This window comes from Peromyscus californicus, unplaced genomic scaffold (genome assembly GCF_007827085.1).
Source record: "Peromyscus californicus insignis strain IS unplaced genomic scaffold, ASM782708v3 Scaffold_12__1_contigs__length_115047231, whole genome shotgun sequence".
In the NCBI taxonomy this organism is placed as follows: domain Eukaryota; kingdom Metazoa; phylum Chordata; class Mammalia; order Rodentia; family Cricetidae; genus Peromyscus; species Peromyscus californicus.
This window is the reverse complement of record NW_026294413.1, coordinates 74896400-74912358: the sequence shown is the minus strand read 5'-3', so window position 1 is coordinate 74912358 and position 15959 is coordinate 74896400. Positions and strand designations below refer to the sequence as shown.

At 44.7% G+C, this 15959-nt stretch overlaps 1 protein-coding gene across 1 annotated transcript in view; it reads left to right on the top strand.

Annotated features, from left to right (window-relative positions):
• Window positions 1-15692, top strand: part of Peli2 (pellino E3 ubiquitin protein ligase family member 2) — a 153468-nt gene extending 137776 nt beyond the window's left edge. The window contains exons 4-6 of the mRNA XM_052733406.1: window positions 5563-5757; window positions 7162-7350; window positions 10729-15692. Coding sequence (XP_052589366.1) covers window positions 5563-5757; window positions 7162-7350; window positions 10729-11295 — 951 coding nt within the window. The 3' untranslated portion in view covers window positions 11296-15692. The remainder of the gene's footprint in view (window positions 1-5562; window positions 5758-7161; window positions 7351-10728) is intronic.
• The last annotated feature ends 267 nt before the right edge of the window (window positions 15693-15959 follow it).

The window sequence follows — 15959 nt, the reverse complement described above, 5'->3', positions numbered from 1 at the left end:
TCTCTGTGTGTGGAGAGTCTATGCTGTCTGTGTGCAGGTGTTTGCAGAGGCCAGGAGAGGCTGTAGATCTCCTGGAACTGTGGTTACAGAAGGTTGTGAGCTGCCTTCTGTGGGTGCTGGAAACCAAATTTAAGTCCTCTGGAAGAACAGCAAGTGCTCTCAACTTCTGAGCCATTTCTCCAGCCCTGTAATATCTATCACCTACTGTCTACTATACTAAACAAAGCATCGTGTTAGGAGCTAGCTGAGGTCTGTTTGGTTCTGTTTTTGGAACAGGGTCTCACTCTGTAGACCAGGCAGGACATGAACTCACAGAGATCCACCTGCATCTGCCTTCCAGATGCTGGGATCAAAGGCGTGCGCCACCCTGCCCAGCTTTTTCTCCTTTTAACAAGCTTGTATGTTCAAAGTCTACCACTGGCACAGTGTGTGTCCGAAGGAAGAGCCTCGGCGTAGAAGGCCGAAGGATGAGCCTCGGCGTAGAAGGCTGAAGGCTGAGCCTCGGCGTAGAAGGCTGGCGCTGCAGCTTCTCATTAGCTTGATGTCAGTGCTGCAGGTGTAATGATGGAGTGTCCGAGGGAACAGGCAGGGCTAGGTCTGTGTTTAGGGGAGGACTTAAGGATGGCAGAGTCTGAATTCATGCAAACAAGCCAGATCGTAGTAATAAATGAAGGAAATGAAGAAGCTCTCAGCAAGAGAGTAAGACATAAAATGTGAGGGAATCAAAGGAAGAGACAGATGCTTTGCAGTGTTCCTCAGATGGGACAAAGTACCAGGTGCGCTCTTACCATGACATGACTATAATTTAGATGTAGCACTTAATTAGCATCGGTTTAGTTAAAGAAAAACTTTAATAATACCTGCACTTTAAGTCATTATTTTTGGAAATTGTCTTGTACTATGCGTGTATGTGCGTATACTCAGAGTTGTCACCATTAGAATCCTTCCTTTATTATCTTTATATCATATATATATATATATATATATCTTTATCATATACATACAGATACATATATAGTGCATCTACTATGCCAGTATACTAACTCACCTAGTTGCAGGGGTAGAGAGCTAGGACTGTAGCTCAGCTTGCCTGGTATACGCAGTCCCCTTCTATCCCTAACACTGCTCATAATAGTTCAAGACCAAGGAGGCGTTCCAGGTCGACAGCGAGTTACCAGAGCCCCAAGACTGGAACAGAGGCAAGCAGGAAGTGAGGGGAGATAAGCAGATGAGTAGAGTCAGATACTGTTATTGCGAAGAAGGAGCTGGATAAATGGAGTCCCTGTGTACGATGATGATGACTGGAGCCAGGAAGGGAAAGATGCTGGGAGCTACAATGACAAGATTGTGCACAGGGACCATGTGCTCATGGGGCGAAGGGAAGACTACTTAGGACAGTTCTCACTCGGGTTGGATTGATGGGTGGAACAAATTGTATGGCCGCCATTGCCGTCCAGAGAGGGGCTGGAGGGGCTAAGGTTTGTTGCCCTCAGTCACACCAGAGATGCTCACTAGGCATAGGTGGGTTGATGGGCTAGCTTGTAGCTTGGAGAAGAGTGGGGCTTCTGGCTAGTGAAAGAGATGTGATGGGACTATCTGAGAGAAGGTGTCGGGGAGGGCTGGAAGTATTTGCAGGATGAATACCAGAGGTAGATGTGTTCAGGCTTGCAGCCTGGGGTTAATAGTGTGCTGACCCCAGGAGAGGGGAGGGGCAGGAAGCCAGCCGGCCTAGGCTGAGAAGGGAAGTGAATCAGATGGATGGGGACATGGATGTGGTTTTCCACCATATTACTGGTGGGCAAGAGCTAGGGGCTGCAGGCGGACAGACGAGCTTTCCTGAGGCAGGCATCCAGTCTGTGCCCCCTGTGCTTGCGGCAGAGGAAGGTTCCGAGAGCAGCTGCTGGAACTTTTATAGCAGTTCAACATGGCGGAGAGGATCTAAGCCATGGATCATTTTTCTAGTACTCCTTTTTACTGTATTTTTGAAAGGTTATCAGTGACAGGCTAGAATCTTTAAGAGAAACCAGAACAAATGTGTGCCTTCAACCCCAGTGTCGAGATGCTCCAGAATGTGTGAGATCCAGAATGAAGAGCAAGTGTGGGGGGACACCGTTGGGGTACAAGGCGTCTCCAGAGGCCTCCTGGGTAGAAACAGCCATGGTTCTACTGTGTCATGGAAACAAGGCAGATAACGAATGTGTAGAGGGAGGGAAAGGGGACCTGAGAGGCCTTTGTCCCACTTGAGTACCATCTTCTTGGGCTCCACTAGCATTCAACAAAAGAACTTTCATTATAGATAAAATTTCAAGTACGGTGAGTGAAGTTCTCACTACAGCTATTCTCTGAATGCCAGCATTCTATGAATAGCAGATGAATTTAGAAGCATCTTGGCTTGTGTACCACTTAACTGTCAAATGAAATGTAGAGGCATCTCAGCTTGTCTACACGAGTGCCTGTAAGAGAATGTGGAGCTGGTCCAACAGAAGAAAGGACAGGCTGCAGGTTTCCCACACCAACTGGGTTTTCCATAAGAAAGTGACTAAAATTCCTTTGCTGGCAAAAGCGATATGAGGCTTGTGTCTTAAAGGAGAGAATCTCCCTAACACTCCAGAGGTCAGATGCAAATGGAGGTAGAGTGGTGAGTCATATATGGCCAGCCAGAGAAGAGCATGCCTTAGAATGATTGATCCTAACAGGCTGCTCCAGGTCTTACGTCAATTTCAGTTACCTCATGAGACATGAATTTAGTGAGTTAGAGTAAAGTCACAATGTGGCACTTCTAGCGGGAAGTCGTTGCTGTGGCCATGAGGGGTGGGGCTGGGAAGTGGCCTCAATGGCAGATCACTTGCCTAGCCCTCTAGGAGTGGTGTGTGGCATCTTAGAAGAGTGCTCACTTTCAGCTTACAACAGTGTGTGGTGTCCTGCCTTTCTTCTCTAAGATTCATAGACATGGGACACAGGCTTCATTCAGAGTTTGTGACATGAACAGGGAAATACAGACTTCTCACATTTATTTTGCTTCTAAATTTCTTTTGGAATAAAAATTTAGGGTGAGGTATGATGCTATTTTGAAGAAGCCTTATTTGCTCCTTTTTATGTTTATGTATTTAATATTTCAGCATTTGTGACTTTCCTTTAAAAAAAAATGAAAGCTTTAGAAAAGAAAGAAACTTAGAGCTTGCCTCCACAAGATCTACACAAGATCAAGCTAGTCATTCCAGCTTGGGCCGGAGCAGGGCTGACAAGGCCCCTCTCTAGCTGAGGAGCAGTTGACAGCTGATGCCTGCTGGGGAAGGGGGAGTCCATTTTCTGTTAGGTTGTGGACGCTGGTAGGTAGGTGGCCTATGCCCTACACCAGTGCACATGTGGGTAGCACTAATTGGACTGAGGTTTAAAGGAAAAAAATAACAAAAGGTTGGGAGGGGGATTTGGAGAGGAGTCTAGGAGGAGGTGGAGTGAGGAATAGGGAGTGAATATGATCAAGACACATTGTATACATGTATAAAAGTCTCAAATAACATGTAATATATATTTTTTAAAAGGAAAGGAGATGTGCTTTCATTCTACGCTTTTGTAGATTTTTATTTTGAGCTGTGCACATATAAAACTTCTTTTTAAATTTATTAATAAGTAATTTCAAGTTTTAAAAAGAAGATTCCTGGCTTTGTCAGTCCGTAGAACTAAGTTACACGTCCATCTTTAAAAGGAGTCCAACAGAGGGAAAGTTGTGCAACTCTAGAAAGATGAAGTGTGTGGTATGGTTTTATTGTGTCTCTAGTTTAGATTTTTATGCTGCATTAATCAAGTTGTATGCATTTTAATCAAGTTGTATGTTTTCTAAGCCTGAAATGCATACAGCTAAGCAATACACATCTGCTCAAGTTGATAAGTTTCAGTGAAGCCAGTAACTTTGTTTATTCCAGGCACATTTCATTAGAACAAGGAATTAAGGGCCATTAAGGTATAGAAGGTAGACGGCTGTTGGCTGTTGGCTTTATGGGGTAGTGTATGCATGGGAACAGACAGGAGAAATTTGCAAAGGAAATTAATGACACTTCCGGGAAGCATGCAGAGCTAGATGATGTAAGATCTCTTCTTTTTACTTTGCTCGTTTGAATTTTTTAAAAGATCATGTATTTCACATTGCTTATCTTTTCAGACATAATTCATGATCAGAATAAAAACACCTTGGAAATTGATTTTCATGGCCTTATGTGCATACATGTCAGGGCCCATGTGTTCCCCCCGCTGGCAGCTTCTGAGTCAGTCTCTGTTTGCAGGCGAGGGCATTCGTGGCATATTTAGTGAGGAGTTCTTCATCTTCGTGTAAATGCTTTTGATTGAAGGCCATGTTTGTCACTGCCTTCTAGGCAAACACATAGGGAGCATCAGTATATAAATGTTTAATATCCTGTTAAGCAAATGTGTCTTCCAGTTCGCAGGGGCAAGTAGGGTCTGTTTTAGTGGAATCCACTGAAAAGGAAAGGCTGTTAAAACACTAACATTGTAGTGAAATACAATCTCCTGGCAGCTTTGAAATCTCACTAGGAAAGGAGGCCACTATAAAATTGGTAGCAGCTTTTAGACTTCCACAGAGAGGTTTCCTTATAATCCAGACATGAGGTGCTAAGACCAGCTTTTTAAAAATTCCTCCACTCACATTTCGAGCTTTGGACTGACTTGGTTCACTGAGCAGTGGCGGCTGGTGCTTCCCATCCGTCCCATGTAAGGGCTTTGTTTGCTCGGTGCCATGAGTCATGGGCTGACTGACTTAGGGAGTCCAGCAAGGCAAGAGTTCCTTTGTTTCTTCAAAGGTTTGCTTCCTCCGGAAATAGACAACAAAGAATGATTTGCTGTAAAAGTAGTATCTCCAGCTGGGACTAAGAGCGAGACTCTAATGTCATTCTCCCAGAATTGAGCTTTCTCGGAATATTAAAATGGTGGACTAACAGTCATAAAGTTACAGTTAAAATGAAGCAGACCTAGAAATCTCCTATATAGCATTATACCTGTAGTCATGTGCATTTATGTGTGCCCATCTCACGCTGAGGAGATAGCTCAATTGGTAAACTTCTTGCCTCTCCAAGCCCTAAGTTCAAGTCCTCGAACCCACAAAAAAGAAAACATAAATAAATAAACCAACCCTTAGCAGTGGTGTGTGCTTGTAATCTCAGTGCTGGGAGGTAGAAGCAGGAGCCTCACTGCAGCCTGGTGAACTGACTCAGAGGAGGTAGGCAGCATCTTTAAAGATGACATCTAAGGTTGCCTTCTAGCCTCTGCATGCATGTGGACGAGGACGGACACACACACACACACACACACACACACACACACACACACACACACACACCAGGGGGAGGAGTAAGATCTCATTAAGTGTTAGTACCATGATAAAATGAAACAGGTTTTTAAAAAAGAGCTGATGGTTGTGTACTGTAATTTCTCTCTTAGGAAGGAAGGGCACATAATTGATTAAGCAAAGATAATGAAGTTGACAGGGTTCTGGACTCCTGTTCCTGTGGTGTTTTTCCTGTGAGTCATGAGAGTGTTCGGTTTGTTCAGGTGGGCAGATCAACAGAGAGCCCTATCGACTTCGTGGTTACGGACACAGTTTCTGGTGGACAGGCTGATGACGCGCAGATCACACAGAGTACCATCTCTAGGTTTGCCTGCAGGATCGTGTGTGACCGCAGTGAGCCATACACAGCACGCATATTCGCAGCTGGATTCGACTCCTCCAAAAACATATTTCTTGGAGTAAGTACTATGGAGATATATATATATATATAATATATATATATTATATATATATATGTTTCAAAATCCCACCCCCTACTGTGAGAGTTACTTAATTTGGGAGGAAATTGTTTTGTGTGGAGGCTGTAGTTAGATTTTCGAAGTTTTAGTTTTCAGAAGGAAAGCCTGAGAAGATAGTGGTAAAAACCTGAGGATAATTTGAAGCCTAGTCATATGTAGCCAGCACGGAGAAGCTGAGGGTCCTGAGTTCAAAGTCAGCCTGTACTACATAGAGAGACCCTGTCTCAATAAAGAGAAAACAATCTTCAGATTACTCAGTTGTTATACTTGCTGCATCAATTATAATATATGCAATAATTATTTTTAAAGGAATACATGTTAACGTTATAATACATTTATGGTGAATTTGAGAGGTTTATTTCAAAGGTAAAAGTAAGTGGCCAATTTCAGACATTTAGAGCTCGGAGGAAATTGTTAGTGAGCTGTTCATTGAAAGGTGAATGTTTGCTGTATTTCATACTGGATGTGGTATGTGGTAACAGAAAACAAAAAGCCCTGTCCTCATAGGGTATCTTGATAAACAAACCCCAAAAGTTTTAGTGACTATCATATCTCAATACAAATACCTTTTGATTCAGAATTTTGGCTGCAGAGAGAAAATTGTCCATTGTGACCTAAAGGATAATAAAAGTATATTATCCCACATGCCAGGAAGTACCGAGGAAGGCCAGTCCAGCACTGGGTGATGCAGTGGTCCTGTGACATCTCGGACCAGGTTCTTTCTGCCTCACCCACTGCCTCTCCTGGTCCACCAGCCACCCGGGGCTCGGGGAGAGTGGGGGTCTGCTCCTGAGGTGCACCTGCTGAGATTCCTGACATCCGCTGCATGGGGCAGCTCCCTGAGAAAGAGGAGGGAGGTGGTGAGCCTCTGAGCCTCTGTTACTTCTCAGGGCAGAGCTTCCTCCCTGCGGGCACATCCCCCCATCCCCTTTCACCAGACATTGGGAAGCCTGGGGCTGTTCCTACCGGTTTATACTAAGCAGGACTTTGATCCTTCCTGCCCTGCCATGGAGACAGAACGTGAGCTCTGCCTGGAAAGGAGAGGGACATCAGAGCAGTGTAGCAAGCAAGAATGTCTGTCCCATCACTGCTGCCATCACCTGGAGGAGAGACACAGCAGTTTCCATGGAAACACACTGGTCCCCAAATTACTGGCTTAATCTTTTTAAGTTTGTACCTCTAATAAAAAGTACTTTTTAGATATTATTTTTCCTTCAGTATCCAGGTAATGAGTGTATGTGAAACACCTTTAGGTACCTGGGTAAGAACAGGCTTGACACAGGAGCAGGGGTCTTTTAGTATCACTTTAGCATGCTTTTTCTGGTCTGTGATATTGTTCTCCAGGAAAAGGCAGCAAAATGGAAAAACCCCGACGGACACATGGATGGACTCACCACCAATGGAGTTCTCGTGATGCACCCTCGAGGGGGCTTCACTGAGGAGTCCCAGCCTGGAGTCTGGCGAGAGATCTCTGTCTGTGGAGACGTGTACACCTTACGAGAGACCAGGTCGGCCCAGCAGAGGGGAAAGCTGGTGAGTGGACTTCTCTCTGGGGAATGTACCAAAGTGCAGACACTTCATGGTGACATCACTCTCCCACTGATGAAACTTAGAACCTTTGTGCGGGGTGAGGTGTGCCGTTCTCTGACCCAGAAACAGAATTCCATAAGCTCTAATTTGGGGTGGGGGGGGGCTCTTCCTTCCTTGTAGCTGGCCGTTCCTGTGTGGAAGTATGTTACTTTTCATCCTGTCTTAAGAACGAGATCATTTATTACATTTATCACTGCAGAATTCATCTTTTCCCTTAATACTTCACTAATTCAGAAAAATCCTGAGCAGTGGAAACAGTGAGTGAAATTTTCAAAATAAAGGTCTAGATTTTCTAAAACTAAGAAACAATGAAGTTCAATGAAGTCAGCATCTCCACCCGCCCCCGCCCGCCCCTCCCCCCGCTTAGTTTCATAGTTAGAAATTAATAGGGTTCTAAGTATTGTTCACCAGGGATAAAGATAGGATTTTTACTTGGAGTCTCTCCTGTACCGCCTCGGCATGCTGACATTCTCATAAATGCCACTGCCGAGCCTCAAAACAGGAGTTCTGCCACCCTTTTCGGGCACAGGTGGGAGCCTGAGGTTTCTGGCCGTGCAGTAGCCTGTGGGACAGACCCCTAAAGACGTGCTCACCTTTCACTCCTGCTTTGTTGCATAGAAGCTAGAAAGAGGGAACAGGGGCCTTTTTCTAGATTATAGAGAAGAGGGCATTTCCCCAGGCAGCCATGGACAGAACACACGGGCTGGAGGGTGCGTGTCTGTGGGCGGCAGGGAACCAGATGTTTCCAGGATGGAGAAGGGATGTGGGACCTGGTGAATGGTTGGCTGTCCTACCCCTGAGGTTTGCTTCAAGGAGACCTTGTTATTATTCCCTCTGTTTCACACTCTAGGGACAGGGGAGGCCCCTTGATCTTACAGTAAGGCCACCTTGTCTCAGTGTCTCTAACAAATACACAGGAAAAGCGTTTTCTGAGACAGGTCAGGTCAAGTCTGTTTCATTTCAATACTTTTCAAGAAATTATAAATAGGAGAGGGACGATGAGAACAGTTTCTTTACAAATGATGATTCAATAGTTTTACACAAGACTGGCCAGATGAACTGTCTTGTGATTAATCGCTACAGCAGCGGGAGACGGCACCGTGGATGCAGACACTGCGTTAGCGTTCCTTACCAAGACTCAGCTCATCCAGCCTGCACCACAGCCCTCTAGAGGAGGCAGAGTCACCCCTCCTCACCTGTGAAGAGGGGGAGCACAGAAAAGTTCCATACTGCCCTGAGTCACAGAGTTAGAGTCCAACTCCAGTCATGACTGCCACACAGTGCTGTATCACAGAGGTGTCTGCTTGGCGTTCACCTCAGCTGGTTCACACTTGACGTTTGCCTACCTGTGTGACTAGAAGCCGTACACTGAGCTGGGCACAGGAGCCCCCGCCTCTAATTAATACTCAGGAGGTGGAGGCGGGCAAATTGTGAGTTCTGGGTGTGACTGGGCTACATAGTGAGACCCTGTCTCAAAACCAAAGGGTGGGAAGACAGCTCAGTAATCCCCTGCAACAACAACAAAGGAATTAAGTAAAGCTACCCTGAGGCCCATGGCAAAATTGTCCAGTGAGCATGTCACCAGGTGGGTTTGTTACCCTCTCTGGTTATGGCAATACAGCTTAGGCAGCAGTGTGTGCCATAGACTTTTGCTAAGGTTGCTAAAAAGAAACAGCTCCAAAAATGGCTTGTATTGGTGGTGGTGGTGTGTGGGTGTACGTGTGTGTGTTTACGTGTGCACATGGAGACGACAGGATGACCTCTGGGGTTGTTCCTCGGGCCCTGCCTGCCCTTTTTAGACAGGGCTTTACCCAGTAAGCTGAGCTAACTACCCAGGGATTCCCAGGATCCTCTGTCTCTGAGATTCACAACACCACCGCTGACTTTCTTACATGGGTTCTCCTGATTGCAAAGGAAGTGCCTTACCAACTGAGCCACTTCCCCAGCCCAGACAGACTAGTTTTGAAATTAGTGCCTATCAGTAGCGTGTCTTAGAACTATATGTAATACGGACATCTTTCTTTCTCACATCAAGATCTCAGGACTGTTGGGTCTAATACATTGTCTGTTACCACAGATACCCTTTGATGTGATACACTCACACTTGGCCTAGAAAATGAACCTGTGCCAGCTGCCCTGCACACCCCTCCAGTCCATTTGCTCTAGAGCTAGATGTGAGCTAACAAAAGGCACACTGATTCTCTGAGCACCAAGACCTCCCCGCCCAGCCGTCCAGCCTGGGCCTGTTGCTTCCCACTGTGTCCTTACCCAGAGTTCCCCAGCCTGTTCAGTTCCCAAGAGCCCTGAGAGCGTCTCATCCACTCCATGCACAGGATGATCACAGCTCTCTGGTGTGCTGGTCTCATCACCCTCCTCCTGGCTCCTGACATCGTTTCCAAATCTCCAAGAAAAATCCTTTCAAAACTCATTGACTTCCACAAAGTAACAGCACCAGTGTTTACTGCATGCCAGACCTTCTAAGAATTACATTTGTTTTCATTTAATGCTCACAGCCACCATCTGCATTCTGAAGAAAGGGAGAGCATGGGGCAATATGCCCCAGTAGCCACCCCAAGGTCACACAGCTGTAGGTGACAGACCCAGGTCCCTGACAGGCCAGAAACGCCAGAGTCTGCCCTCAGCCACTGAGGGCCGGTGGCCGGCCTCGCCGCTGTTCTTCGTTGACTCCCAAAGAGAGGCTTTCTATATGGTTAGTCTTGCTCCCTTCAGGCCTTAGTGTGCCTCTGGCACAAGTAGAGGTGTGCTGAGTCCCGCTGTCTGGCCTAACCCTGCTGCTAGTCAGCTGTTAATCCCCTGTGCACACACGTGGTGCATAGCACAGACGTCCTGTGCAAACAAAGGCTCTTCAGGAAGACTCCCACCTCTGACCGTAGGGGAAACGGATGAAAGAGAGATGGAGGTGTGCACAGCTAAGGGTTGCCTGGAGTGTTGGATGCTGTGGTGAGGCATTGGCTCTGCTAGAGGAGCATGGGTCTTCACTGGCAGCACACCTCTCAGCCCTCATGAGGTGTATGGGTATATTACCAACAGAAGACGTGAAAAATAAAAGTATAATGTTTATGAGATTCTTGAGTAACCACTACATTAGTCAAACTTGAAAGGTCAACATTGCTGTGAGTACTGCACCCTGGACAGTTATTGAGGCTTGAGGGGGTGGATGACTGTTCCCAAGTCCTGTTTAGTCAGACATGTCCCTCCCTGTGTCTTCTGTTTTTCTTAAGGAAAGGATGTTGGGGTGCCTTTGCCCCCATAGTTCACAGGACCCTGCTTTTAATGGTGTGTCTGTTGGACCTGTTGCAGGTGGAGAGTGAGACCAACGTCCTACAAGATGGCTCCCTCATCGACCTCTGTGGGGCCACTCTTCTCTGGAGAACCGCAGATGGCCTTTTTCACACTCCCACTCAGAAACACATTGAAGCCCTCCGGCAGGAGATCAATGCAGCCCGACCCCAGTGTCCTGTGGGTCTCAACACCCTGGCCTTCCCCAGCATCAGTCGGAAGGAGGTGGTGGAAGAGAAGCAGCCCTGGGCGTACTTGAGCTGTGGCCACGTGCATGGTTACCACAACTGGGGCCATCGGAGTGACACGGAGGCCAATGAGAGGGAATGTCCCATGTGCAGGACTGTGGGCCCCTACGTCCCTCTCTGGCTGGGCTGTGAGGCAGGATTTTACGTTGATGCTGGGCCCCCAACTCATGCCTTCACCCCCTGTGGACACGTGTGTTCAGAGAAGTCTGCGAAGTACTGGTCTCAGATCCCACTGCCTCATGGGACTCACGCATTTCATGCCGCCTGTCCGTTCTGCGCCACACAGCTGGTCGGGGAACAGAACTGCATCAAATTGATTTTCCAAGGTCCAGTGGACTGACACCCTGGACAGCCATCTACGCGTTATTAACAAGTTACTGTGAAGATTTTGCCACTAACTCTAGATTCTACCTTTTTTGTAATGATGTTTGTTAAGGGGAAGGCCAACTGCGTTGGGAAAAAGGAGGGGGTGTCTGGTTATGAAACCCGGCAGGAGTTGACACATACCACTGTGTTTTGCATGCTTACAGCAGCAGCAGCATCACTGAGGTCTGCCTGATTAAACCTTAATACCTGTGTAATAATTGGATTTCAACTACCATGCTTTATTTTTAACTTTGGGTTTTTAACCGAGTTTTTTTTCTCCTTTGTAAACTTGGACAAGATTTTACATCCTTTTTTACAAATGGAGAAGAAATTTATTCAACAGATGTCTCTTAGAACACAGCCTGTGGTGTCTCTTAGGCACAGGTGGCACACACAAGATGTGCAGTGGCCGGGAATAATGGACAGTGGCCAGAATCTGACCCATTACCAAAGGGCCAGCTCTGCCGGCCCTTCCAGAAGCACTCAGTAGACAGGAGGCATAGGCCAGGCACTTGTTTTAAAAACTACAGCTTTTTTTCTCATTTATTTTTCTGACTTTGGGTAGAAAAGAATATCCATATACTATTTTATTTTAACTTGAGCGGAATTTATTTACACACTCATTTATCAGATACTTGGCATGTCAAACAAAGACTTTCCCATAAAGTTTTAGTCTGCCCTGTTATTTTTGTTTAATATGGGCTGTCTCTCATCCTCATCTTACACGTCAAAAATTGATTAATTAATTAAAATCTAGCAGCATTTTGAAATTCATGAACTGAGGGCGGCAGTGGCAGCAGCAGCCACGGGCTCAGTGAGGCTGTTGCAGCCATGGGCAGCCGTGGGCATGTCCTGGGGACTCTGATACCAGCTTTATCTGCATCCTGGACTGCTGAAGACCCAAGAGAGATTTAAAGTACGCTTTTACTTGTTAAAGCCACTTGTTGGCACTTCGTAGTGTGACTTCCCCCCTCCTCTTCCTCGTCCTTTTTTAGAAATCTAAATTTTGTGAGCCCAACAGCAGCAAATGACAGTGAGATGGTCGTTTTGGTTTGCTGCCTCCCACCATCTGTCACCTTCCCTTTAGGTTAAGGAGCCCCGCAAGATTTCAAATGTTTGCGAATCAAATTAAATTTAAATGTGATCATTAGATACACAGAGCACTGAGTGGTGCATCTGCAGAAATCATTTGAAATTCTTGATTTTGAGAGAGAGGTAGTGAGTGTTCACTGAGAAAGAATTCAATTGGAATTTCATGTGAGTCGTGCTAACCCTCTCTGCTGGTTTCATGTTGTGTTAGTTAATGATTCCTCAATACTCATTTTCTGTGTTTGTTACCAGGAGTATTGCGGCTCCCAGAACGTAGACACTCTCTTGGGCTTAGCTCTGTTCCACCCATTCCCAGTGAGCAAGTCTTCAGTTAAACTAACCTCTGCTTAAATGGACCATCCACAGCTATGAGCTGCCTGTTTGAGCTTTCGTAAATATGCATAATTTATGTGAGTCTGATATACTATGTCCGTACTTGAACTGGTTTTTCCAATTTGCAGATATTCCACCTGTTTGCAGATATTTTGCCTGTTTCAGCAAATTAAACCTATTGAGTACTTTTTCTTAAAAGCAAAAAGGTATATTAATTACTCTTTAATGCTGCTGCTTAATTTGACCAAGTATGCTGGCTTTGTTTGTCAGTTTTAAAATAGCTTTATTTCCCATGGAGACCATTGTGTAGGAAGAAGGATTTTTTTTTCGTTTTAATTATATTTATGATGTGGAAATCCAACCACAGTCTTCTTTTAGTTAGTTTCCTCTCTTCGACATAGATTACCTACAAACAAAAAAGAAAGGAAGAAAAAGAACTTTCTGGAAAAACCTATGGGATGCCATCTGATGCAATCAGTGCTCTTCCAGCACTGGTTTTCAGAGAAGGATAAAGGGCGTGTGCCTTCCCTCCCCTTGTTATGTGGAGATAGTTTGAGGATTCTTGATACCCGAGGATTATCTTCTAATTAAAGGGCGTTACACCCAGAAAGGTTGCACTTCACCCATCAAAATAAATAAAAAGTAAGCTTTTATTTTTCAAGGACATTCCACTCAGATACCAGACTTCTCTGTGTCAAGGATGTGTAAGTCTGCTAGTTCTGCACATGACACAGGCCCTCAAACCAGGGGAGCACTTGACCTTCGGAATCCATGGTGTCACAGGCTCAGACACCTCAAGTGAAGGCTGAAACTCGGTAATGAAGCGCCAGCCCTTCCGTGGTGGTAGGCCGCCCACAGGTGTCGTCTCCTTTGGTTTCCAGGTGGGGAATAGCAGGTGTCACACCTGCAAAGGAAGCCTGCTGACTCTGACAACCTCCGAGAAGAATCACGTTCTACCGAGGGAAGAGTTTTCAAGTCTGAAAGCAATTTAGTTTTTAAGAATAAAGAACTAATTCATCCATGTAGAATGACAATTGAAAAAAGGAAACTCCCCCGAGGTCACCTCTGTTTTCATGCTTGGCTGCCATCATATTTAAAGGATGGATCCTAACGCGCGCGTGCACATACACACACACACACACACACACACACACACACACACACACACACGTACATAAGGAAATCACCAACCACTTGCCCCGGTCTCAGCCTGATCAGTTGCCTTTTCAAATAGGTTTTTAGAAGTAAAGCCCTAGTTACATGCTTCCATAGATAATAGGTTTTTTTCAGTTCTTTGTGTCATTTTGTTACAAAAAAAAAGAAAAAGATTCAGAGTGAACAGGATACAGCTCTGAGTATTTTTTCTAGGGTTTTTTTATTATTGATCGGTGCTGCTGGGTCATGCACACTGCAGCTCTCAACATTTCTCTGATTTCGTTCAGCTTTTTGCAAAAAAAAGGGCTACAGTTCACACTGCGGAGTAAGTATTATGCTTTCTGGGTCCTCCCCCCAACACTTCTGTGGCCCAAAAGAATTAAAATCTTTTAATATAAATAGAGAGCATATTTATATCATTCCTCAATAGTTAATTATAGGGTTTGGTACCTTTGTGCCTCAGGGAAGCCATGTGATGTGACTGGTAATAGACTTTCAGGGTTAGGGTGTAGAGAAAGGAGAAAGCCATTGGAAAATGTGATGGGCTCCATTAAGGAGACTAATTAATCTAATACAGAAGTATGCCGGAATCGGCATAAAGTGATTGTAGTAATCTGTTTCCCAGGACTAGTAGGGAAATCGTTTTTAAGTTATTACATATACTGTATTAGGAGAGTTGAGAACTCTTCATAAAACATCTATGCCTCTTATTTTTACTTACCAATCTCTGTTATTAGGAGCTCAGTATTGATATTTGAACACTTTGCAGAGTCTAGGGGACGCATTTTCTACATAAGTGTACTGAAGGTTCCGTGATTTCGCTCAACTGTTCTTCTTCTCGGGAGCTGTTCTTTTCCTTGGATGTAGATGAGAGGTGGGTAAGCACACTGCCCTCAGTGTTGTTTTCATGCAGTCTTGCCTCTCACAGTGAAAATGCAGACGGACAGGCCCCAGAACCGTGATTTCAAGCCAGATGGGGTTCTGTTCCCTTGGCTGTCAATCTCATGACCCCATAGTTCTGCCTTTATGGAAGAAGGGTCTGAAGCTCCTGTTGTGGTGGGGAGCACAGGACACAGCTCCAGTCATGACATTAGGACCCAAGGCCAATGAGATAACTTGAGAATATTTTTAGAAGAAGCAAAGCATTACTGAAGAGGTTAAACAGTTCTGTCTTGTCTTTTTAGTAATATGTCCTCACCAGTGTCTGCCCTCATGACTTTTTCCATAGTGAACAATAGGGAAAAACGAATATATTTTCCATTCAGCTTAACTTTCTAAATAAAAATCAGCGTGCTGAAAGGGATGTTCTCTCTTTTAAGCTGAGATCACAGATTGCTTCTCTGTATTAAGTAATCTAGAAATAGGGGGCTGGTCATATTTACCATGTATAGTGTTGTAAGCAGTTAAATTTTATGGCTATATTTGTAAAATTTGTTCTTTTATATTTCATGTCAAATTGAAAAATTTATTTCTTCACTGTTGTACTTGTGGAAATACAAGCCATTTTACAGGAAAAAAAATCTTCAAAAGCTATTAAACAAATCTTACCTTGTTTGTAAGTCGTCTTCAAGAGGACGTGGATAGAAAAGTAGACTTGATGTGTACATTTCCTGAACTCCCACACGAATCCCAAACAAACGGGTTGATTGTTATTTTATACTCTGCACACCGCATACTTAAATCTGTGTTCTGAAAAATTCCCACAATTTTTTATTAAACTCCATTGGTGCTCATATTCTATCTCTTGTGACATTTTATCACTGTCAAATAAATGTAACTTGTAGGAAAATTTAACCTGGCTTATAGAATTAATGGATTTTCTTCATGATGATTATAATTGCATTACTACCTTTTGTGGTAGCCTTAATTCCTTTTTAACAGCAAAAGGAGCGTGTGTAAGCCTTCAAGCCTTAAGCTGGTATGTCTATGTCTATTATAAGAATATATTTGCATCTGTAGTAGGCTTTATTTTCTAGTCACATTGATATTCAAGGTTATTACTATTGTTATGGGAAATAGATTTCTCATTTCAAAAAAGAATGCAAACACAGCCTTTTATAT